The sequence below is a fragment of the Mus caroli genome, unplaced genomic scaffold, assembly GCF_978045245.1.
Source record: "Mus caroli unplaced genomic scaffold, Mus_caroli_1 scaffold_9, whole genome shotgun sequence".
Lineage (NCBI taxonomy): Eukaryota > Metazoa > Chordata > Mammalia > Rodentia > Muridae > Mus > Mus caroli.
Window position 1 is genome coordinate 80,059,132 of NW_028227264.1, and position 24,669 is coordinate 80,083,800.

Genomic DNA, 24,669 nt, shown 5'->3' on the forward strand with positions numbered 1-24,669 from the left:
GGAGATACAGGTAGGAGGATCTCTGAGTTCAAGGTCAACCTTGGCTACTGCTTGACTTTCAGGACAGCCAAGGCTACACAAAAAAACCCCGCCTCAGACGACGACGACAACAACATGAAATATTTAGATCTTTATTTACTCTAAATGTCACAGCAAAGTCATGCTTATATCTCTTGTGGAATTTTTGAAAGCTTAAAAGTTAGGACAGTCAGTTGTGATGTGGAGAATCAGGAGTTTGGGTCGCTCTATCCTACACAGCCAAGTTTGAGGTCACCCTTGGCTATATGAGATCTTGGCTTAAACATATGGGTAGCTGAGAATGATGGGAGTGATGAACTCCAGCTTAATCCCCACACTTGGGAGGCAGAGGTAGGTAGATGCCTGTGAGTTCCTAGCCAGCCTACTCTACATAGTGATACCTATGTGTTCTATTCACTAATAGAAGAAAGTGGGGTTTGGTGATTGGGGCTTTGTAGCAGCCCGGTACAGAAATGGAGGCTGGATGCACACAGGAAGCTGAGGCAGGAGAATCACGAGTTTGAAGCCAGCCTAGGCTACATGAGACTCTCAAGAATAAATAAACTAGTACTAGAATCTTCTAGACTCATTGCTAACAAACCTAACCAGGTGAACTCTTTTTAGATCACACAGTTAAGTTTAGGAATTATCATCGTCCCTAGTCTATAAATAGGACCGTGATGCAAATTCCAGTGTCAACACAAGTCTAGATTGTGCCGTTATAGATCCTACTGGGATACAAAGCGGAAGTCCGTCCTCAATAACTTCCATTCTCACTTTTCCTTTGCACTCCAAATTTTCAAATCATGCTCTCTTTACCCTCCCTGGTTTCTGCCCATGTCCTATCTCAGCCGTTTACACTCTGAAGTGATGCAGAACCCGATTTTAAAAAAGAAAAGCCAGTTTGAGCCTCGTCTCCGTTCTTGTAGTCTCGGGATTCGAACCTGAGTTTTACTATCTATACTGCAACCCTGGCGAGTCCGCGGAAGGAGAGAGAGCGGCCTCGAGGACTACATTTCCCAGCAGGCCGTTTGAGAGTGTGTATGCGCAATAGTCCTGGATGGTGCAGTGACCGATGATCCGGTTCCAAAGCTGGGATCCCAGAGAGCTGCTGACTCTTCTGGAAGGACGGGCAGACCGGACGATCCTGCCCGGGCCAGAGACACAGGTACTGCGGGCGGTGCGGGACTGGACGGGCTCCCGTGGGCGACCCGAGGGCAGTGTCTGAGTTCTGAGACTGAAATCTGAGTTCTGGGGACGGAGCCTGAGTTTCAAGGGTCAGAGCCTGAGTTCTAGGGGCTAGAGGCTGAGTTCCCAGGACCAGTGCCTGAATTCTGGGGCAACAGCTTGAGTTCCACGACCTAGAGCCTGAGTTCTGGGGCTGGAGCCGGAGTTCTAGGGTCCGGAGCCTGGGTTTTTGAGACCAGAGCCTGAGTTCTAGAGACAGAAGCCTGAGTTCCCGGGGGGCAGTGCTTGAGTTCCCAGGGGCAGTGCCTGAGTTCCGTGTCCGCAGCCTCAGTTCTAGTGTCTGGTGCTTGAGTTCTGAGGTCCGGAGCCTGAGATCTGGGGCAGGCACCTGAGTTCTTTGCTGGCTTCTGTGTGAAATGGGGTCCTTTCCTCCTGGGCAGGCCCCATGGGGATGGAACCTGTCACCTGTAGGACCATGGCTTGCCTACGAGATCCACACTCAGAGCCCTCGTCTTCCAGCTTGGTGACAATGCCGGCCTGAACCTGGGTCTCAGACATGGAGTTCCTGCCAGGACCCCAGCATACCCCAGGGCCCCCAACCATGGACTTGGAGGAGCCCAAAGGCCCCGAGGTGCCCTCTGAGGACCACCCCTCTAACACCCAGTCGGCCTTAGGGCTTGGAGGCCCTGTCACCCTGAGCGAGATGGAGCTGGACACATCCAGTGTGCGGGAGCTGGTTCAGCAGCTGGAAGCTCTACCCAGCGACCTGGGTGGCCCATTCCCAGATGGAGCCCCCTGTCCCCTTCACATTGCTACAGGCCAAGGCCTAGCCACCCAGGAGAACCCGGATGCCGGTGGGCTTCTGTCGGCTGAGGCAGGCGGGGACGACCTTCTGGGTCTGCTGAGGGATGAGGCCTCTTCGCCTGCCCAATCTGTCCCCCAAGATCCTGCACAGACTGCACCCCGCCTTCTGCAGCCGCCAGAGGACCCTGATGGGGACCCGGGATGGATGGAAGAGGCATCAGCAGAGCCAGCAGACAGCAGGAGCTCCAGCAGTTCCCCTGAGCCCTGGCTGGAGACAGCACCCCTGGTGACACAGCGGGAACCACCTGTGGGTACCCAGGTAATAGTGATCGTCTCCTCTGACCTCTGACTTCTGACCCTCAGCCATGACTGGGGACTCAGCCCTGCACCTCTTATCTTCCAGAGCCGGGAGACCCTGGCCTCATGCCCTGCCGTCACCGAGGGTGAGTGTCCATTCTTACACAGAAATCAGAATGTCCTAGATCAGCCCAAAAATGGGCTCTCAAGTAATGACACAAAGTTTGCCAGTGATGATCAAGGTCTAGAGAGGACTGAATTAGAGCAGATCTTAGACAGCCAAAGAGGTGACATAAGTTGTAGAATGTTCTAGAAGCCATGCTGGTTTAGCACACTGGTTGGCAGAAGATAGCTCCAGGCTGCTCTGGGGAGTTTTGAGAGCTAAAAATGGCATTTACAGGGCTGGCGAGATGGCTCAGTGGGTAAGAGCACTGACTGCTCTTCCAAAGGTCCTGAGTTCAAATCCCAGCAACCACATGGTGGCTCACAACCACCAGTAATGAGGTCTGAAGCCCTCTTCTGGTATGTCTGAAGACAGCTACAGTGTACTTACTTATTATATATGTATATGTATATGTATATATATATATATATATATATATACATGTATATATATCTTAAAAAAAAAAAGCCAGGCAGTGGTGGTGCATGCCTTTAATCCCAGCACCTGGGAGGCAGAGGCAGGAGGATTTCTTAGTTAGAGGCCAGCCTGGTCTAGAAAGAGAGTTCCAGGACAGCCAGGGCTATACAGAGAAACCCTGTCTCGAAAAAACCCAAGAAAGAAAGAAAGAAAGAAAGAAAGAAAGAAAGAAAGAAAGAAAGAAAGAAAGAGAGAAAGAGAGAAAGAGAGAAAGAGAGAAAGAGAGAAAGAGAGAAAGAGAGAGAGAGAGAGAGAGAGAGAGAGAGAGAGAGAGAGAGAGAGAGAAAGAAAGAAAGAAAGAAAGAAAGAAAGAAAGAAAGAAAGAAAGAAAGAAAGATTCATGGGTGGGATTGCTTCAGGGCTATCGAGGACCCAGACTTTGAGACAGACGCTCCAGGCTGACTGGAGAGATCTTCTTTTTTTTTTTTTTTTTTTTTTTTTGTTATTTTTGGTTATTTTTGGTTTCTCTGTGTAGCCCTGGCTGTCCTGGAACTCACTCTGTAGACCAGGCTGGCCTCGAACTCAGAGATCCGCCTGCCTCTGCCTCCCAAGTGCTGGGATTAAAGGCGTGCGCCACCACGCCCAGCCTTGATCTTCTTTCTTACATTTTGCATTTATCGCATATGGCAGAGGATTACTTGTGGGAGTTAGTTCTCTGCCCACCTTGAGGGATCGAACTCAGGGTATCTTACTTGGCTGAAAATGCCTTTACCCATTGAGCTAAATTGCTGTCCCTGCCTGATTCCAGAATGTCAGGGATTCGCGACACCACCGTGAGGCCCTGAGCTCTGACTCTTGGTCAGAAGGTTCTGGAAGAGGGGTCTGTGAGCCCTGCATCCTGTTTTGGGTCCATTCCTCCTGAGGGTGCCTCATAGTAGGGGTGACACTTCTTAGGATCCCTGAAAGTGGCAGGTACAGAGCTGGCCACCGCACACTGTGCCTCTGGAGTCTTCTAGTACAGGATCTTGTGCATGCTAAGCCGTGGACAGAACCATGAGTTTCTTGAGCAACAGCTCAGGGATTGGGGACCTCAGAGCCTGTAGAGGTTGCACCCCTCACTGTCATCTGCAGTCCCAGGTCCCTGTGGGCCAGAGGAGCTCATGGACGGTGTCATCTTCGGGGCGAAATACCTGGGCTCCACCCAGCTGCTGTCGGAGCGCAGCCCAGCGCCCAGCACACGCATGGGGCAGGCGCAGGAGGCCATGGACCGAGTCAAGGTGAGCCAGGGTGGAGTTCCCGGGCTGTTGGATGCGATGTCCCAACCACCTCGAACTTCTGTGTCCCCTCCCTACCCTGCAGGCCCCTGAAGGCGAGACCCAGCCCATGGTGGAGGTGGACATCTTTATCTCCACCAAGCGTGTCAAAGTGTTGGCTGCTGACTCCCAGGTACCCAGAGGGTTGGGCCTTGACTGTCGTGGACACTTGGGGTCCCTGAGAGGCCCCCAACCCACCCAGCGCGTGTCCACAGGATGCCCTGATGGACCATGCCCTGCAGACCATCTCCTACATCGCAGACATTGGGCCTGTGCTGGTCTTGATGGCCCGGAGGCGGCTGGCCAGGAGGACGACTCCCCAGGACCGCCAGCGGCGACTCTACAAGATGCTGTGCCACGTATTCCACTCAGAGGATGTGAGCAGCCGTGAGCCACGCCCCCTCCAGAGCATCTAAGAACCCTTGATTTAGAAACCTTGAGGTGTCCTGAAGGTGTGTGCATTGGAGCTGAGATTCTGTGGGAGGGATTAGGAGTATACTGTCCTCCCACAGGCCCAGCTCATAGCACAAGCCATCGGCCAGGCCTTCAGCATTGCCTACAGCCAGTTCCTGCAGGAGAACAGGATCGACCCCAGCCAGGTGGGCACGCAGCCCTCAACCGCTGCCAGCCACCCGCACAATGGCGACCTGGACCACTTCTGCAACAGCCAGAACTGCAGGGAGGTGAGTGCTTGCTCTGCTGCAGCACACACAGAGCCACCCAAGGGACCATGGCCCTATCCCCTGGCCTGCTGAGCCCACCCCACCGAGACCTGGCCCCATACCCCCTGGACACGGCCCCGCACCCTTTGAGGCCCCACCTCCTCACTGAGCACACCTGCATTGGGCCTGATCCCTCCCCCCACTTCCCCTGAATGGGACCCTGCCCCCCTCCCAACGTTGAGCCCTCCCTACACCTGGCTTGGTTCTGCCCGCTCTATCTATAAGTGCAGCCTCTCCCACACTGCCCCTGAATGTGGTCCTGCCCCTGCTGAGACCCCGCCCCCTGAACTTGGTTCTGCTCCCAGGTTTGCATCCAGAAGCGGCCAGGTGAAGGCCTGGGTGTCGCGCTAGTTGAATCAGGCTGGGGCTCGCTACTGCCCACTGCGGTTATTGCCAACCTGCTCCACGGGGGCCCTGCCGAGCGCTGCGGGGCCCTGAGCATAGGGGACCGCGTCACTGCCATCAATGGAACCAGCCTGGTGGGGCTGTCGCTGGCCGCCTGCCAGGCTGCGGTGCGCGTGAGTCAAAGTTCTGTGGGCCGGGTTCCCAGGGGCCTTGTAGGGTGCATAGGAGCCCATTAACAGGGTCTCCTAAGTTAAGTGACTGTATGGTACCACTGATTGCATCCCCATGTTGCCCGGGAGATTGACGGGTGGGTAAACTGATGCCCACAGAGGCCTGAGCAGCATGGTGGGTCCCCCCCCTCAGGAGGTGCGGCGACTTTCATCCGTGACGCTGAGTATTATCCACTGCCCACCGGTCACCACGGCCGTCATCCGCCGGCCCCACATGCGCGAGCAGCTGGGCTTCTGTGTGGAGGATGGAATCGTGAGGCTGGGGACACCCCCCAGGCTGGGTGTGGGGAATGGGCTTGCATACAGCCTAGGGAGTGGAGGCTAGCCTATAGCCTAGGGGCGGGTCCTGAGCGTTGTCCCCCTCAGATTTGTAGCCTGCTGCGCGGGGGCGCTGCTGAGCGTGGTGGAGTACGCGTTGGACACCGCATCATTGAGGTCAACGGGCAGAGCGTGGTGGCCATGCCCCATGCGCGCATCATCCAGCTGCTCACAGAGACAAGAGAAGTGCGTGGGAGTCACCTGACCTTGGCCGTCCCCCTTGATCCTGTCCTACCCAAACCGACCCCTTCTACCTGACTCTTCATCTCTGACCCCTAGATCCACATCAAGACCATGCCAGCTGCCACCTACCGACTGCTCACGGGACAGGAACAACCAGAATACCTATGACTGCCCCACCCATGTGTGCCTTCATCCCTGCCACTGTCACTCCAGAGCCGGCAGGGACCAAAGAGTCCTCAGTCTTGTATTATTTTCTAATATAAAAAAATTTTTTTAAAGATTTATTAAGTGGTCAGAAGCTTGAGGGCTTGTGGCACGCTGGTGACTGCATAGGTCACAGGTCGGTGGCTGGGCCCCAGTCATAGCCCTCGTCATCAGAGGATTCCACATCTCGGGCTCTTGTGAACTTCTTCTTCAGGGCCTCGTGCTTGTAGGTCCTGGGGGCAGGAGGCAGGTGCAGGGCCTTGGTGGCTGGGTGTGCTGTGTGACCTCACTCACCCGTACTGACCCCACCCGGCAGGGTGGGCACAGGGATGAGCAAGGCCGGGTATTTAAATGTGGGTTGGGACTTGAGACTCCTTCATATCCTACAAAGCCCAGCCCCAGCACCCATTCCTTCAGGAAGCCCTGAACCATGTGGGGTGTGGAGTGGCCCAGCAAGAGTTGTCTCAGGCCTGCATCCTTCCTGGGCACCTACCGCATGCTGTCCTGGCGCCGCTGGTCCTGGGTGTAGTGGCTGTCAGCCTGGGAAAGGAGAAAGGTAGTGACCCCAACTGACATACGTGGAGGGCATTGTACTGGGAGTCGGGGGTGCCATCATGTCCTCCTATCCTGCAGGGCCAAGTGCCCACCTGTATCTCCCACTCGTCTGTGATAGTCGTCCCATGACCCATCAGCCCCTGGTGATCATCCACCCATACGGGCTCTGAGGACCGGGCCAGAGCCATGGGTGCGGCCTCCTCATCGACATCCTGGGGTCCGCCCTCTCTGTCCGTATAGGCGCCCTCGCCGTCGGTGTCCTCATAGTCACTGTTGGTCCGACTGTCACAGCTGAGGTCTCCAGAGCTGGCGGCCAGGCCATGTCCCGGCAGGTCAAGGTCCTCGGATGAGCTGTTCAGCTTTGGGGACAGGTATATTGTGACCTCGGGGGAAACCGAGGTCCATACTCTGAATGCCAGCCTCTGCTGCCCTGTGCACTGGTCACCCGTGGACCTGTGACGAGTGCTTCTGGATTCTAGGTCGAGTCCCAAATCTGAGATCAAGGCCTTCAACTCTGACCAACTCCTAAGCACTCCACAAACTCCCAGCCCCATTACCCACCCCTTTAGGCTTTCTTCCCTAAGGACTCCTTCGGTACTATATTGGGTACTAGGACGCCACAGCGGATGCCTATGGGGTTCACCTGGGCTATGGCTTATGGCCCCCCTCTACCAAGCACCTGGTCCTCCGCGGTCCAGATCGGTCGCGCTTGCTGTTGCTGTATTACAGCCTTGACTTCCTGGTACCAGGAGTCACCAGTGCCATGCAGGGGGATGGTGGCTGCACGGAGGGGGGGGGGGCGGTGCGGAGGGAGAGATAGGGCTAAGTCAGCAGGCAGGAACTACCGCCCCCACCAGAGCCCCCATCCCCACCCCCGCGCACCGGTGAAGAGGTGGCCACTGTGTTTCTGCAGTTTCTGGGCCTGCGCGTACAGGCGGCGGCTGCTGCGGCGAGAGGCCGGGGCCAGCCACTCCCGGAGCGCCTTGAGGGCCGGCCGGCTCTCCGGGGCACAAAAGATGACGATGGGGTAGTACTGCACGTAGTTGAGGCGCTCGATGGCAGAGGGGGTGACATCCAGGAGCGCGTGCTTGTCCTAAGACAGACGGAGAGTCTGTGGTAATAGCGGACCACAGCTTCTCACGGTCAGTTTTGTGTCTGATCCTGGGTCTCATCTATTGGCCAGATCTTTGGGAACCCCAGGAATCCCCCTGCCTCAGCATCGAGGGAGCTGGGATTATAAATGTACTCGGCCACCTCCACAGCCGAGTGGTCTTGTGTCACTTTTTACTTTTTTGTCCCTTTGAGACAGGTCTCTCTGTGTACGGCAGCTTAGTTTTAGGCTCACGACAGTCAGCATCCGGAGTGCGGGCTCAGGCGTGTGGACCTGAGTCCCTCAGGAGGCCCCAGCGCCCAGCTCCCTGGAGGTAACTCAGGGTGAAGCTGGGACACAGCACGTGGCGCTTCCCCATCCCCGTGCTTACCCTCTCTGCGATCACCCGCACTGTGTCCAGTTTGATGATCTTGGATGGGCTGTCAGTCCGGGACACGCTTTCTGAGGAGGCAGGGGGATGCCACTTATGAATGGTATATCATTGGTGCTCAGGCCCTTCTCAAACCTACTGTGACCCTTGTTCGGGGGGTGGGGGGGGGTGTCCTATGAAGCCTGACTCCGCATACTGCAGCTGTCCCCACCTCACACAATTTCAGCCCCCGTCCCAATTCCTGTCCCTGTTGCTATACGGCTATGGGGACTGCAGGGGCCTTCCAGGAGCCATACCATGTGGTGTGGCTTTCATTTTTCCTGGCTGAGTAATATTCCACTGAAGGAAGGACTTTAGGTGCTGCATCAAGAGCCCGATTTTCCATTTTTCTGCACATGGACCCCAGCACTTGTATCACCTGATGAGGTGGCCGGTAGCTTTGCCCTTTAGACTCTGCCCAGCCTCCTACAGGGGGCCTCCTTTCTAAGTGTCCTGAAACCTGTAAGATCTGGTTCTCTGTGTGAGGCACACTAAGCCCCCTGAAGCCCTCCAAGGCTCCCCATATCTCCAGAGCCACCTCACTTGCTAAATGCGCACCTGGTGCCACGCCCATGGGCCTCAGTTTCCCCTTTTATTTATTGCTTTTAAAGATGGAGTTGATGTAGCCCAGACTGGCTTCCAATTCCCTATGTAGCCAGAGCTGACCTTGGACTCCCCCTGCCGCCACCTGATCACCAGGCCCAGTTTATGCTGGGCCGGGTTGGGATGGGGGGAGGCCTTGATTTGAATACAGGATTTCATTATAGTTGACCAGGTTTTCCTGAAACTCGCCATCCTCCTGCTTCAAGGCTGATCACAGGAGGAACGAGACAAAATTTTAAAAATAAAGAAAAAAATCCGAACAGCTCTCAGCAAACAAAAGGCAGTGTTTGCCTGGTTGTAGGAGGCCTCCTGGTGCAGTGGCTAAGGACCCTGAGGGCCCAGATGGGTTGATGATGCCTGGCCTGGGCCTAGGTGGATGGGTGAGGGACAGCCCCATGTTATGGTTGCCTGGATCCTCACCCCAGCTGCCACGATGCCGTGTCTCACCTGCAATCTCAAACTCTTCTGGCATCTCTGTGGTCAGTTTCTTCATGGCAATGTCTGCCACTGGTCCTAGGATTACCACAGGGCGCTTAAAACTGGCTGGAAAGTGGAGAGAGAGGAGAGTATGGAGCCTGACTCCCCGTACTGCAGCTGTCCCCGTTACACATAATTTCAGCCCCCATCCCAATTCCTGTCCCTGTGGCTGTGCTCCGGAAGCCAGAGAGCACAAGGCCAGGCTCTGCAGTCAGGGTGCTCACTCAGCATCCCAAGTACCACGCAAGCCAGGCGTGATAGTGCCTACCTAGCATGAAGAGAAGCTAAGGCAGAAGGGTTGTCTCTCATCCTATTTGAGACTATTAGATGAGTGGACTGGCAGGAAGCCACAGTCATGCTGTGTTTGGCTCTTGGCTTATTTTATAAAGTTTTATTGAGATGCAGTCTGTCCATCTGTGTAGACTGAGCACACCTAGGCTGAGAGACCCTCCCATCTGTGTCTTCTTTCTTTTTCTTTCTTTCTTTCTTTCTTTCTTTCTTTCTTTCTTTCTTTCTTTCTTTCTTTCTCTCTCTCTCTCTCTCTCTCTCTCTCTCTCTCTCTCTCTCTCTCTCTCTCCCTCTCTCCCTCCCTCCCTCCCTCCCTCCCTTCCTTCTTTTCTTTCTGTTTTTTTTTTTGTTGTTGTTGTTGGGGTTTTGTTGTTGTTGTTGTTTGAGACAGGGTTTCTCTGTATAGCCCTGGCTGTCCTAGAACTCACTTTGTAGACCAGGCTGGCCTTGAACTCAGAAATCCGCCTGTCTCTGCCTCCCAAGTGCTGGGATTAAAGGCGCGTGCCACCACACCCAGCGTGTCTTTTATTTCTTATAAAAATGTTTATAGTCATTTATTTATTTGAGACAGGGTCTCACTTGCTGTCCTGGAACTCTCTAGATCAGGCTGGTCTCAAACTCACAGAAACCCCCCTGCCTCAGGCTCCCGAGTGCTGGAGTGGCAGGCTTGTTGCTCACAGGAAGCGAGGCATCTCTGTGACCTTGGGAGGAGGGTCCCGTCTTCACCTCACCCCCACCCCTGACCCCATGCCCACAGCCACCCACCTTCTCTGAGCACCACACGCTCATAGGGCGGGTAGTGTCCCTGCCTGGTCAGCGCCGATAGGTCCTCGCGGCTCCGCTGGGTCGACGTCTTCTTGGCCCCTCGGCGGAGACCTCGGAGTCGCCAAAACTCCGCCCGTGGGTTGGAGCCCACTGAGGCGCCTGGCCCCACGCCCGCAGCCCGCTGCGCAGCCTCCAGGCTGGCCAGCTGCTCGGCCCTAGGGAGCACAGGGGACATGGAAGTCAGGACTGGCCCCAAACCAGCCAGGAACTGATCTTGGGGTCATGTCGCAGAGAGTGGGTACGGATTCAAGCTGAGGCCTCTGAGTTACAGATTTCAGGGATCATCCCTGACTCAGTGTCACCATGGGGTTCTAAAGGGATGCGAGAGGGGGAGAGGCTGCGCCCAATTCTGAAGAGAGTGAGGCCACAGCCAAAGGATGTGGGGCCCTAGATGCTGGTACTTGAGATGGATTGAATACTGGGAGGGAACTCTCTCTCAAAGATGAATGAATAAATAAAGCCGTATATATATATATATATATATATATATATATACTCAGTTATTACAGCGGCCACAGGACACTTCCGTGGCCCCACGGTGTCCTACCCCAGGGAGCCCTCAACAATGGGAATGGTGAGCACCCCCACCTGCTCTGGTTGGGGATGACGCCACGTTCTTGCTCTCGAAGATCTCTGCCCATGCGGGCGGCCAGCCAGAGGCCCCCATGGCTGCTGTGCCCATGGCCTGGCCCGGAGCTCGGGTACAACGTGTCCACCACATGGAAGACATCACCGCGGGTGAAGCCCAGGCCATAGGGCGGGCTCGGCTCCAGCTCAAAGTGTGTGCGGATGTAGAAGGAGTCACCCACGCGGGACTGGACCATCTTCTTAAAGACTGGGGACAGAGGGGGCTGTGTGACTCGAGGGGCCCATCTGTCCCAGGGACTAGCTCAGATGCTCAGATGGCCTAGGGATAGCCACGGAGCTCGGCTTGTGCTCAACCCACTAGCTTCTGGTCTTTGTTTTATTTATTTTTATTTTTATTTTTTATTTTTGTGGATTTTTTTGAGACAGGGTTTTTCTGTGTAGCCCTGGCTGTCCTGGAACTCACTCTGTAGATCAGGCTGGCCTCAAACTCAGAAATTCGCCTGTCTCTGCCTCCCAAGTGCTGGGGTTAAAAGCGTGCGCCACCATGCCCTGCTCTGTTTTTTTTTTTTTTTTTTTTTGATGGTCTCACTATGTAGACCAGGCTAACCTCAAACTCACAGAGATACTATTGCCTCTGCCACTGAGTGCGGTGATTAAAGTCATGTGCCACCACAGCTGGCCAGGGGAGGCCAGAGCTTGGCGTCATGTGTCCTCAGTCCCACCCCACCTCGGGTCTCTGTAAATGTGGAACTCAGCACTCTGCCAGGCTGCCTCACAAGCTCTGGGACACTCACTGTCCTGTTTGCTCTGTGTTACCAGCTCCATGTCTTCCCCTGGAGGCAGCCCCAACAGAAACTGCACGGCCTCCTCTCGAGTCAGGTTCCGAAATGGCATACCATTCACCTGCCAGGAAAGGATGTGGTGTGAGACTGGGAATTACTACTGCCTGCCAAACCCCAGGTTCTGCCTCCCTAGGTGTCCCCAACCTGCCTCAGAACATCACAGACATGATCCAGGGTGCACAACTGGGGGACAAAGCTCAGGACAAACAACCAGGTTGGAAAGCCTCAGGCAGTCCTGAGAGGGGACAGACTCCACCATGTAAAAATTCCCTGGGGCCCATGAGAGAGCTAAGCAGGGGAAACACTCCATGGGCAAGCATGAGGGCCTGTGTTCAGATCCCCAGCACCCATGGAAAAAGCCAGGCGTGGGAGGCAGGCCTGTGATTCCAACATTCAAGTGGCTAAAGTGGGGAGGGGGGGAATAGCGAGTTCCAAGCCAGCCTGGGCAACAAAAAGGGACGCGGGGGGTAACAGGGGAACACCAGGAGGATTCAGGACCATACTCCCCAGGCCAGCTGTCCTGTGTTACCTGCAAGATCTCATCCCCTTCCTGGATGCCTTGTCCATCGGCTGGGCTGCCTGCCTGCACCCCGGATACGAAGATGCCCACATCGTTGCCGCCAGCCAGCCGCAAGCCAATACTCGCGCCCTTGGGGAAGCGCACGACACGAGTGTCGGGGCTGTAGCTACCAGAGAGGGGGGCGATCAGGCCGGCGGTGGAGGATGCCCTCACCCCTTACAGGACTTGGTTTTCCAAACAGCCCAGATTAATGACATTCCACAATCAAGGGGACAGAATGTGGGGCCCACGGCACCACATGCTCCTCTGAGTTACCCACCCACGGTCCTCCAGGCTCTGCCGGCTAGGGACCCTGTAAATGTCATAGCGGCTTTCTCCAGGAGACTCTGCAACGAGAAACGGAAACCTGTAGCCTTCACTCATTTAGAGGACTCAGAAACTCCTTCAGAGGACCTAGCAACACGCCAGCCTTGCTGAGGAATTCTAGGCTGGGGCTCCACCCCTGACTATGCCCCCAGCCCTTTAGAGTTATAACCTGGAGCTATTAGCTAAACTGCCTCTCTTGGCCCCGCCTTTCACCCTTAGGCTTTGGGGATCTCCTTCCCCCAACAACCACCTATATCATCTCTGCTTCCTGCCTGGTTCAACATGGCGCCTGCAAGTGAGGAAGCCCTGAGAGTGACTGTCCGGTTGCTAGCGTCTCACCTGGTTCAGCGATGGCTCTTGAATTCACTGACCGTTCCCGCCTCCGGGGCTGCGGGGTCTCCCTGGGTGGGATGACAGATTCCAGTGAGTCGGTGGTGCTTTTGCAGGGCAAAGAGCAGGGGTATACAGACATGAGGTGTGGCCCCTCACGGGCCATCATCCTTCACTCACACTGGGGAGTCTGTCTGGCTGTCCTCAGGGCTCCTCTGACCCTTCAGAGGTGGCGGAGGAACGTGGGAAGGGGGCGCCTGGGACAATTCTGAGGTCAGGTCTGAGATGTCTGTGGGAGAAGGGCAGCAGGTCAGCCAGGGTCACACCTACCTCTTGCGGTCATGTCATTCTTGTAACACGGGGGACCATCAAGGCCCTGATGAGCTAGGGGTCCTCCGAATCCCACAGAATTCAACTTGGTCATGCTGTGCGGCTCTAGGTCAGTTCCCATCCCTTTCTGAGCCTCCAGGAGCAAGGCTTGCAGCTAGCTGCCTTGGGCTCCTCACCTTCCATTAGGGAGCTGTCGCTGTCGCTCACTGCGGGAGGGATGTTCACCAGGAACTGCCCACTGTCTCTCAGCACCAGCAACGTCAGCTCCCCCTCCGACTTCTCAATGAGCCTTCGTGTGTCACTCAGGGACAGATTAGCACTGGACACCCCATTGATCTGAAAGGAACCAGGAACAAGTAAAGGACATAGCGTCTAGAAGGTATGAGCCTGAGAGGGGAACTAGAGACTTTTGGCGCGGAGCAAGGTGGGAGGGAGTACTGGAAATAATTCCTGGGACCGGGAACATGGCACTGCATTCCTTGGCCTCAGTTCCTCGGCCCCCGCAGTCCCCCTGCCCCCCAGCATGAGCCTGGGCTCACCTGTAAGATAAGGTCTCCCTCCTGCAGCCCACGGTTCCGAGCGGCGAGGCCAGATTCCGTGATGTGTTTTATAAAGATCTGACTGCCTAGCTTCACCCCAAACTCTGGAAGGGAGAGGAAGGAAATTGAAGCAGGGCTCAGCTAGGAGGCCAAGATCATTCAAGCTGGCTTTGAAGTAATTTGCAATCCTCCTGCTTCAGCCTCCAATCTAGGCAAGTGTTCTACCCCTGACCACGCCCCCAGTCGCTCCACTGGGGGATTTAGGTTGGAGAAGAGACACACTCCACCCCTGACCACACCCCCAGCCTGACTTTTTTCTATTTTGGGGGTGCAGCCCCGTCTGCCTCACCTTCACTGTTTCTTCGTTTCACCAGCACGGACTTTAGTGGCCTCATTAGCACATCCTGCTTCGGCAGGCGCTTGTAGCCAGACACCAGGTCCAGACCGTTGGCTTCAGATCCGCCACCCGAGCTCCGGCGCCCATGGCTGCCTACCCTGCCGCGGCGACCTGCCCTGGACCGGCGAGAACGCTCACCCCATGATCGACCTGAGCCACTGGAGGAGTCCCCCTCATAGCCCCGGCCATGGTCAGCTTCTTCCTGGTCTGAGAGCTGGTGGCCAGAAGCTGGGCTAGCCTTGGTGGCAGGCAGCTGGACCCTGCGGGGACGCTTCACTGTCTGTCAGTCGGGAGGAGACATGTCAGAAGAGGCAGGAAGAGGGGAGAGATTGCCGACCCACAGAAAAACCCCAGGGGATCCAGCGCCTCTCTAGCCTCCAACACCAAAGTTGTCATCATCTAACAAAGACCAGTGTGTGACTTCCGGGGCAGGCATCCCGACAGGAGCACAACTATGGGATGCATAGCACTGCAGCTAAACCAGGAGGTCCTACAGTCTGAGTGATCCCGCTCAGAAGCAAAACTGTCCCAGAATGCTCAGTAGTTCCGACTATACAGGGACTGAGGCAACAGGATCAAGAATTAAATATCCGGGAGGCAGAGGCAGGCGGATTTCTGAGTTCGAGGCCAGCCTGGTCTACAAAGTGAGTTCCAGGACAGCCAGGGCTACAGAAAAACCCTGTCTCGAAAAACAAACAAACAAACAAAAAAACAACAAAAAAAGCACTGACTGCTCTTCCAGAGGTCTTGAGTTTAATTCTCAGCAACCACATCACTCACTACAACCATCTGTAATGGGATCCGACGCCCTCTTCTGGTGTGTCCAAAGACAGTGACGGTGTACTCATAAATAATAATAATAATAATAATAATAACAAAAAAATCAGTGTCCCCAGCCTCTGTCCACTTACAACGTTGGCTGTTTTGGTGCAGGTCTTAAGGATCTGGATGGCAAAGGCAGATGTGACGTTCTCCACAGAGACACCATTCACCATGACGATGTGGTCCCCGGTCCTGAGAGAGTGGCTCCAGTGAGGAGACTTGGGGCTGTACCTCTCCCCTCCCACCATCAGGAGATTTTTGTCTTTTGGTCTCTGTGTCTCTATCTCTCTGTCTCTGTGTGTGTTTCTCTTGGTCTCTGTGTCTCTCTATCTCTCTGTCTCTGCATGTGTGTCTCTCCCTCCTCCATCACTCATCAGTTCCTCAGAGCCAGGAGCCATTTCCACTCAGATTCCAGGAGCCTCAGTCCACAGGTCTTGGAAAACTGCCCTGCTCTCAAAGAACAGTCCAAGATTGTCTGTTCCAGTTCTTTGCCATCCCGCCCTTGGGCACTGCTCAGAATCTGGGACCAGGAAGTGTTAGGGACACGAGGCCAAGGAAGTCAGGTCCTGTTGACAGAGCTGCAGGTGCCAGGTGCTTTCTGCACTCCCCCCCCCACTGTCCCTCCTCCCACTAGCCCTCTCTGAGCCTCACCGGAGCCACCCTCACCAGAGCAGGCCCTCTCTGAGCCCTCACCGGAGCCGGCCCTCAGCGGGACCTCCTGGTACCACATCAGACACCACCACGGATCCACTAGCTCGGTCATGGCCTCCAGAGACAGCTATGCCGAAACCGCGGCGGGGGTCCTAAGGGACACAGGGAACAGGCAAAGCATTACTTCCCAGACCCAGGGGCTCCCTTGGAGGGGCAGGCTTCAGCTCACCTTGTACAGTGTGGCTGTGTGTTGTTCCCAGATGGTCAGCTCTTCCATGTCTGCCACCTGATAGGGACAGGGACAGGCTCATGGGGCAGGAGGAGGCTATGGTGTTCACTTCCTACCCCACCCTCCACAGTGCATCCTCTCAGCAGCAGCTTCAGAGCTCCATGGCTCCCACCTTCCTCAGGATCACAGTCACAATCCTCCCTACAATCCTCCCTACAGTCCTCCTCCCTGTCTGGCTTACCCACTATACCTCCCTGCTCCAGCACAAGAGCCTCATGGCTGCTCCCCAACATCCCAGCCTCCCTCCTGCCCAGAGGCTGCCTCTCAAGCATGTTCCAGGCACTCAGAGCCTTCTCTCAGTCCTGGGTGAGGTGGCCAGGATACCCCCACTGAAAGCTGAACCCCTTGCAACGTCATCTTAATGTCACGTGACCCACCTGCCAGGCCCCGCCTCCCAATCTCCCCAGCTCTGATGCCTGGGCTTCGGTTTACTTTTGGATGGTCCGGAATCTTGTTCTGAAGCCTAGGTTAGCTCCAAACTCATGGCAATCCTCCTGCCTCGGCCTCCTCACATGGAGGAGGCACATGGGGCATCTCCAACAAAACCCTGGCAAAGATCTTCAAGTGGCACTCTGAAAGCTTATCTGCGCTCAACTGTGGAATTTTTATTTCTTGGCTTTCCCAAGTGCGCCGGGGCTCCTTAGGGGGAGGGGAGGCAGGTGGCCAGGCTTGTCTCAGCCTGCCCAGCTTGTCCCAGCTGGTGTAGGCAGGTCACAGGCTTTGTCTAAAACCCTCTGGGGCTCCCCTTGCCTTAAGGATTGGCATGACCCCTGCTACCCCATCCCTGCCCATCCATGGATTTCTCAACTGTGCTCCGCAGACCCTGGCTATCTCTTAGCTGTGGAAGACCTGACCTCTCCATCACTCAGCCCAGACAAGCCATCAGCTACAGTCCTTGGCAAACTCCTATTCAGCCTCTAGCGCCCTGGAGCTAAGGTGCCTTCCAACGTACACATCTGACACCCCTCCCCTTGGAGTCTAGGATGTCACAGTCTAATCTAGTTTTCTCCACGAATTCCCCTAAGTCCGGGTGCTCCGGGTAGTCTAGGATGGGGGTCCTAGGGACTGGATAAGGTCCCCACAGTGTGGAGCTTTGGGAGAGTTTGAAAACCACAAGAGGGCAGTTTAAAAATACTAGATGCAAACCCCTCAGCCCCGCCCCTCCAGGTGAGCGCCTGGCTCCGCCCCTGCCACCTGCGGACAACCTGAGCCTGAGACCCGAGGGGAATGGGTGTGACGAGCCTCCCGCCCAGGGGCACTGGCTCTCCACCCGCCCCTCTCCGCTTAGTCCAGGAGCGGGGTGGGGGTGAGGATGTAGGGAGGGGCTGGGGACAGGTCCGTCGACGGGGTCTCGGGAAGGTCATTCCTCCTCCTCCTAACCGGGCAGAAAGTCTTGCAGACATAAAGCCTGGAGTGTGACCCAGCAGCCAAGTCTCAGTTTACTCTTCCTGTGTAGGAGTTTGGGCTCCATGCCAGAAGGGCAAAATTCCTCCAGGGTCCCCAGAACTGGCTATCATCCGACCCGCCAGGCTTCTTAAACTCCTTGTACACAGTAGGTGCTCAATAAATGCTAGCGGCCAAGAAACGAAACAAAACACAGCTACCCACTTTCAAGATCACACACGGGCGCCCTCACTGTCTCAGTGGGATTCGAACTCAGGTCTGTGGGGTGAAGCGGTTGAAGAAGCTCCAAGAAGGCTCTTGGGGCTAGTTCACAGATTTATCTCTCCATATAGCCGTGGACTAGCCACCGCGCCTCTCGGGGCCTCAGTTTCCCTGCCTGTTAAGCAGGCGGGCAGGGTTTTGAAAGCCTGAGTCCCACTCCCATTCCGACCACCACCAGTTCCAAGCGTCCGGCACAACTCGCCTGGAATCTCACCGCCATGGTGCACAGCAAGCGTCCTGGAAACGGTCAGGCAGCCCCCACTATGGACCAGGAGGGGCCTGGAAACAATCAGCCCCCACTTTGGGCTGGGGGGTGGTCGCGGCGGGGTTGGGGCTGCGCTCCCGCCTTTCTCGGGCTCCGCCAGCCGCTCCCGGCTGCACCTGCTCTTCCTCCTTCAAGTCGGGGGCCGCCCCGCCCCAGCCGGGCACGCCTCCTGGAAGCGGCCGCGGGCCCCACCGCGATCCGATCCGAACAAGCGCGATCCGGACCTGGTTTCCCACAAAGCCGATCTGAGCCCCGCGGCCCGGGCAGCCGAACGCGTGGGAGGGGCAGCCGGGAAAACCCGGAGCTATCACAACCAGGCGGAACGGAGTCCCGGGTCTGGGACGTTTTTGTTCTGTTGTTTTCCCACGTACGAAACGGGCACACATCGAGGTTCTCCCGGGCGGCCCGTGGGTAAGAAGCTTTGCGAGGGAGTCGGGAGGTGGCGAAGGTTTGAGAAGGCAAAGAGGCAAGAGTGTGGTGGGCAGGGAGGGGCGTTGCAGGAGAGTTCTGAAGGTGGGTTAAGAGTTTGCCCTGGCAAGAGCGATCTCTGTCTCCATTGGAACGTTTGCTGTGAAAGCGTGAGAACCTGAGTTCAAATCCCCACAACGAGGTAGGTGCTCAAGCTCCTGTGTGTCCCCCCCAGAGGTCTGATACCCCGTGGCAGCCTCCGTGGGAACTACATCCACATGGCTCACAGTCATCCGCAGGGAAACACCAAACACAAGAGTAAACAAGTCAAAAAAAGAGAGAGGTTTTCCAGCCTTAATTCCAGTACTCAGGAGGCAGAGGTAGGAAGATCTCTGTGAGTTTGGGGCCAGCCCGGTCTGTATAGTGAGATCTGGGCCAGCCTGGGCTGGGCTACAGTGAGACCCTTTCTCAAAACACACACACACACACACACACACACATACACAAAAACAAAACCATATCCGTTTCCCAGACAATCCAGTCATGTTTATGGCCTTTCCTGGGTTACTCTGACTCCAGGCCAAGTATGTATTTCAAACTCAGACTGCTTCCTCCTCAGGGCCTGCCACTAAGGGTTAGCTTTAGAAAGGTCCAGTCAGGTTAGCCTAGATTTGGACTTAAGGTAGAAGGAAGTCACCTAGATAGGTGGGACTAGTGCTGGCTCTGCCCACAAATTCCTCACTAGTAAAGATAGCCGGATCCTCAGCCCAACCCAAGGTCAAAGGGCAAACCTGGGCACTAACAGGCTCCAGTTGCTACCTCAGGGCTAGAGGAAGAAGGAAGGGAATGTGACAGCCAGAGGCAAAGCAGAAACTCTAGTGTCCTGAAGGCTCGCTGGAGAAGGTGGGCATACAAGAGGGGTTTTGAAGGTTGATAAAGAGTTGGTCAAGACAATCTAATCCAAATCTTTGGGCTATCTTGGTGCGGCCTTTAGCCCCAGCACTTGGAAGGCAGAGGCAGGTGGATGCTCAAGGCCAGCCTGGTCTACAGAGTGAGTTCCAGTATAGCCAACGCTACACAGAGAACACTTGTAGGGAACCCCCCCCCCCAACTGACTTGCCCCAGCATTTCCTCCCACTCACCAGCACACCTTGTGCCGAGAGAAGATACGTGTGTTCTCAGACCCTCACAGTTGGAGGCTCGATCTCAGGTCTTTTGCCTGTTTGCTGTGTGCCCTCAGGAAGTTACTCTCCCACTCTGTGCTCCTATATGGGCATCTAGCATTATGGGTAATGAAATCCTAGGTTCTGCATGGCAGAGTGGGTAGGTGGACTAAAAGGGGCACCGTATTGGTTTGTCTATTTGTGAGTCACTGAGTGGCTCTGTGCCTCGGTTTCCCCATCTGGAAGTGGGAATGATAGTGGTTTAAAGGACTGTTTCCTGTACTTAGAGACCTATCACATGTGTACCATCTAGGGCAGGTTCTGCTGTTGTTCTGAGGCCGGACCTCATATGTAGCCTAGGCTGTCCTGGAACTCACAATCCTCCTGCCTCAGCCTCCACAGCATCTGGGACCCATCCTCAGCCCCTGTGAACAGCTGGGGCAAGGGGACTTGCTGCCAAGCCTGAGGTCCTGAGTTCGATCCCCACAACACACAGAATAGCAAGCGACTACCAATCCGCATGAGTTGTCCTCCAATCTCCGCACGCTACAGCATGTGTGCATGCGAATACACAAATAAATACTTATGTAGAGATTAAGAATTAAAGGAACTCTCCAATCTGCCCCCAGAGGCAGGCAGGTAGTGAAAGCAGATGCCTCTTGGACAAGCATGTTTAGGCTGCAGTACCGATACCAGCCAGGAGGGGACAGTGTCTGCAGGCCAGAAAGGGGGTGTAGGATGGGAGACAAGTTCTCTAGGACTCTGCTTGCCTATTCTCATACATCTGGGGAAACTAAGGCATGTGTGGAGGGCAGGGGCTGGGGCTGTGGGGTGGGGGTGGAGTCAAGGGTCACTGAAGGGTGTGATGTCCCCTCAGGTGTGGCAAGACAGGTCTGACCGGAACTCAAGAATGCCCCAAGAGCTTCAATGGTGTACACTGCTGGGTCTGCAAGGAGGGAGGAGCAGGTTCTGCTCTCAAGAGGAGGGACAGAAAGAATGGAGGCTGCGCCAGCGGGCAAAGGAGAAGCAGGGATCTAGGTCAGGACAGTAAGGTGAGGGTGCCAGAGGGCCAGAAAGATTCAGTGGAGAAAGGCAGGCGTGGCTCAGACTGACCCCAGGGAGGAGGGAGCCAGGGAGAGTTTACTGAACCACTCACCGTGGCGGAGAGAAGCAACGGGAAACCGACCCCGTTTCCACGGTGCATGTGCATTCGTGTGCATGCATCACATGCACTGCTAATAAAAAGAATTTAGACTCTGTAAATAGCTAGGAGTGGTGGCACGCACCTGCTCTCCCTGCGCTTGTAAGGGGAGGGCTGGGGCAGGAGGACTGCTATCAGTTCTAGAGGAGCCTGGCCGCTGAGCTGTGGAGCCATACTCATCACCACAACATGCACAAAGTAAAATACAGGGAGAGTCCGAGGAAACTCGCATCTGGGACACCAGGGAGGTAGGCCAACCATGACCACCGTGAGACTTCTCGCCTCAGTTTCCCTGTAAACCTCGGCTCCCAATCTGACTCTGAAAGGCTTCCCCAGCCCCTGTCTTCAGCATTTGCAATACCAGCTTCAGCCAGTAGGGGACACGTGGGACCCAGAAGTGGCATCTGGTGTCCTAGGGTTACAGGGTTCCCTAGCCCACCCCCACCAAAAGTCTTCAAACTGCTCCTGAGGTCTTTCTCATAGCTTTCTGTTGTTGTTGGTTTTGGTGGTGGTGTTGTTTGGTGGCGGCGGTGGTGGTGGTGGTGGTGGTGGTGTTGTCACTATGTAGACCAGGCTGGCCCAAAATTCACTATGTAGACCAGGCTGGCCCAAAATTCACTATGTAGACCAGGTTGGCCCAGAACTTACTATGTAGACCTGGGGTGGGGGTGGTGGGTGGTTGTCACCCAGTCTGCAGCTGTCTGTACAACCACACCTCTGTGTCTTCCACAGTGTCAAAAACCTCATGTACCCTCCAGGGGATATTTGTTCATTTATGGAGTGCTGGCTATTTGCCAAATCTTATTCCAAATAGTGCTATGCATGGTTCAGGGGTAAGCAGGGTGAAAAGACCCCTGAGGCGAGGGCTCCATGAGCGTGTGGTTGACATTTCATAGCTCTTGAGCGCCCTTTCAGTAATATAACTTTGGGCAGGGTTTCCTCTGTGTGTCCTGATGGTCTGCCAACTTTCCTGCCTTACCACTGACCTCTGGCTCCTGCCCCTGAACCTTCATCTCAGCACAGCCCCTCCACCTGATCCTTCCTGACAGTCACCCCCTTATCAGCCACCAGAGGGCGTACACGAACACTGAGTCCTCTCCCAGTGTGCTCAGCTCTCCATGGTTCCCACCCACCTTGGCAGCTCAGCTGCCTGTCCCGGGCTCCGGGCTCCCTCCATTCTCAGCACACTTGCCTGAGCCTTAACCTTCTGCCCAGGCCTGTCACCACCCCAGATGTCAGTTCACCCCCAGTGCTCCCGTCTTCTCTTCCTAAGGTAGAACAAGCCACATGTGATGGGGCACACCTGTCGTCCCAGTCTCCGAGGTAAGGAGGGATGATCAAGAGTCCAAGGTTATCCTTAGCTACTTATGGACACAGACACCAGCCTAGGCTATGTGAGATCCTGTCTCCAAAAGCTGAAAAGATAAAATTATGAATGTCTGAGCCTTGTTCCCAATATACATAACGTACAGTAAATGCTCAAAAAATACACACGCCGTTGTTAGGCAGCCCGTCCCCATAGCCAAGTGTCCCACTGACCTCGTCCACGAAGGGTGTTGGGTTCTACCCTGAGCAAACACTGCCTCTCTGGCACGCAGCCTGGCCCAGGAGGAAGAACTGAGCCTAAATTCTCATTGTGGACTTTCCCCAGCATTGGTGCCACACGGAAGTGCCAGGCCGGACAGGGATTTTTCTAAGATGTCGCCCCAGGGCAATTTCTTGGGGGGTCAGCTCTAAGGCCCCCTGTGCGACAGACTTACTCTACTGTGCAGCCTCTGGGAGCAGCTGCTCCTGTCTGGGCCTCACTTCATTTTGTGCCAAATAACCGGGAACTGAGCTGGGAATGAGGGCCCCCAGCGCCCCAGCGCCTACCACTATAGCATTAGCTTCTCCTTGGTGCAAAATGAGAAACTGAGGCTGGGCTAGTGCAGCAGCCAATAGTCAGAACTCCCAAGGCCTGGTCCACCCTGTGTCTTGAGCCTTCCAGGAGAATAAGATAACCTCGGGGCGTGGGGGGGGGGATGGTGGTGGTGGTGGTGGCTGGACACACCTTTCCTGAAGGAATTGTTTTTCTTTGTTTTGGGGCAAATGACACAGAAGGAATTCCTGTGCCCCTCCCAACTCCTCTGTCAATCCCATTAGGCATCTGTCCATCCATTCTACCCTCCTTGTGCAATTTTCAGCTGACAGAGCTCCTGTCCTCTCCTGTCCCCACAATGTATAACCTAGGATAGGTGGCACATTCATGCCTTGGATATATGGGGTGACCCTCAGGGAGAGAGTTCCAGAAAAACTCAGAGTTAGTTCAGGAGTACCCCAACTTCCTCTGCCATCTCCCAAAACTGCAGGCCAGCCTCCCATGGGAACCAGGATCTGTCCTGCTAGGGGATCAGCGACCAGCCTCCCTAGCCACCACCTGCGCTCACAAAGACCCTTTGAAGGCTGGACTGCAGCGTGCTGGGCGCTGTGCCAGGGCAGAAACTGCAGCCGCTGGAACTTTCTGAAACTGTGTCAGATGTCCCCACAGGATGCCAGCTTCCGGCTCCCATGGGGGGCTCCCAGAGCAAACTTGGGGGTCCCGGGAGCCCAACATGGGATCACTTGGATGCATAAAGCCCTTGGGATGAGCTCAGCTGGAGACTTACCGGTCTGGAAGGCTGAGTGAATGGACGCAGGGTGGGAGGTGGAAGCTGGGTTCTGGATAGCTGTCAGGCATGGGTGGCAGGGAGGAGACCCGAGCTGGCTGCTCGGGCCGGGCAACCTGTTTGCTCAGCTCGAGCGGAGTGGAAGGAACGGTGGGCGAGTCCCTTTGCCGGGTGGAACCGGCAGGACTGTGCAGGTAGTGCGCAATTGTGAGTGCAAGAGAGGCCGGCCCGCAGGTGGGAGGGTTTGAGGCTCAGGCGCAAGGTGCTCTCACGTGGCCAGACAGGCCTTAACCCCTGAGCACCCAGAGAGGCCTAGCTAGCCCTGCACCCCACAGCACCTACACCACAGAGTAGGTGCTCACAAAACACTGAGCATCCTAAGGGATAAATGGGCTGCGCCTCTCGCTGCAACCTACCCGCTGTCAAGCTTCCGGCTTTCATCTCAAGGGGGGACACTGAAATAATCAAAACTCGAATGGAGCCACGGCCCAGCTCATTACTATGGGATTCTAGGCGGGAGCTCCACCCCTGACTACGCCCCCAGCCCCTCACTGGGGAATTGTAGGCCAGGCTGCACCTTTTAGCCACACCCAAGATTATTATCTACTCTATTGGCATTGACTTCCCTGTCTGTACACCTGACCCCTTGTGACTTTCCAGTTTCAGACTTTATTTTTATTTTTATTTCTGAACTTTGCTTCCCCTTAATTCGAGCACTCCTGACCTAGTTCCTTCCTGTGATGCCCAAACAGATTTCAGCTTTTATCAGGTGTCCACATCGCTGGAGGAGTTGGTGACCCCATCTTAGTTCCTCGGGCAAGAAGGCTTCAGATTCAGGCTCCTAACCCGCTTTCAGAAGGTGCTAATACTGGGCTCCAGTGACCACACTTTGGAAGCCCGGGCTTCAGTCAAGTTCTGTCCACACCACACACCAAAGCGCTCTTTCTGATGCAATTGTCTTAACGGATGGTCCACGCCTGTCCTAGTAAGGAGGAAGCTCAGACTGGAGTGTCTGTCTCAAAAACACAACAAACAATATATATTACATACATATTATTATTTTGCAATATGATGTATGCTTATTTTTATTGATAACTTATGTTGTAAAGTGATAAAATGACAGTAGTAAAATACACTTCTAATATATGTAATAAATTTCTTTAACGCACACACTCCTA

General features: G+C 55.2%; 2 protein-coding genes across 7 annotated transcripts; one reads left to right on the top strand and one right to left on the bottom strand.

Annotated features, from left to right (window-relative positions):
- Positions 1-1,034: 1,034 nt before the first annotated feature.
- Apba3 (amyloid beta precursor protein binding family A member 3) lies at positions 1,035-6,280 on the top strand. The gene is made up of 11 exons (XM_029482733.2): positions 1,035-1,186; positions 1,647-2,329; positions 2,414-2,453; positions 4,019-4,164; positions 4,247-4,333; positions 4,416-4,577; positions 4,713-4,883; positions 5,228-5,440; positions 5,631-5,750; positions 5,864-6,001; positions 6,095-6,280. The coding sequence occupies exons 2-11, from the start codon at positions 1,763-1,765 to the stop codon at positions 6,164-6,166; spliced, it is 1,716 nt and encodes a 571-aa protein (XP_029338593.1). The 5' UTR covers positions 1,035-1,186; positions 1,647-1,762; the 3' UTR covers positions 6,167-6,280.
- Positions 6,241-23,721, bottom strand: Tjp3 (tight junction protein 3). Of its 6 annotated transcripts, none has more exons than XM_021173707.3 (21): positions 23,492-23,721; positions 16,085-16,141; positions 15,898-16,007; positions 15,294-15,396; positions 14,335-14,662; positions 13,986-14,089; positions 13,623-13,782; positions 13,297-13,405; positions 13,126-13,187; positions 12,740-12,806; positions 12,430-12,586; positions 11,853-11,961; positions 11,059-11,305; positions 10,411-10,625; positions 9,328-9,423; positions 8,239-8,309; positions 7,640-7,850; positions 7,437-7,537; positions 6,850-7,116; positions 6,696-6,742; positions 6,241-6,435 (listed from the first exon to the last, which is right to left on the bottom strand). In XM_021173707.3, the coding sequence occupies exons 2-21, from the start codon at positions 16,130-16,132 to the stop codon at positions 6,333-6,335; spliced, it is 2,715 nt and encodes a 904-aa protein (XP_021029366.1). In that variant the 5' UTR covers positions 16,133-16,141; positions 23,492-23,721; the 3' UTR covers positions 6,241-6,332. The 6 variants fall into 6 exon arrangements, with proteins under 6 accessions (XP_021029366.1, XP_085699158.1, XP_085699159.1 ...); XM_085843032.1 differs by lacking the exon at positions 23,492-23,721 and adding an exon at positions 18,012-18,212; XM_085843033.1 differs by lacking the exon at positions 23,492-23,721 and adding an exon at positions 16,522-16,743.
- Positions 23,722-24,669: the final 948 nt, after the last annotated feature.

What these genes read in the sequence shown, in the direction of transcription:
- Tjp3 (XM_085843032.1), bottom strand. An exon ending in AAGGGGATGAGATCTTGCAG is followed by an intron (nt 11,962 to 12,429) that starts GTAACACAGGAC and finishes CTTTCCTGGCAG; the next exon opens with GTGAATGGTATGCCATTTCG. An exon ending in AACACAGAGCAAACAGGACA is followed by an intron (nt 11,306 to 11,852) that starts GTGAGTGTCCCA and finishes CTCTGTCCCCAG; the next exon opens with TCTTTAAGAAGATGGTCCAG.
- Apba3 (XM_029482733.2), top strand. Translation starts at nt 1,763, where the DNA reads ATGGAGTTCCTGCCAGGACCCCAGCATACCCCAGGGCCCCCAACCATG. An exon ending in TGTTGGCTGCTGACTCCCAG is followed by an intron (nt 4,334 to 4,415) that starts GTACCCAGAGGG and finishes GCGTGTCCACAG; the next exon opens with GATGCCCTGATGGACCATGC. An exon ending in ACAGCCAGAACTGCAGGGAG is followed by an intron (nt 4,884 to 5,227) that starts GTGAGTGCTTGC and finishes TTCTGCTCCCAG; the next exon opens with GTTTGCATCCAGAAGCGGCC.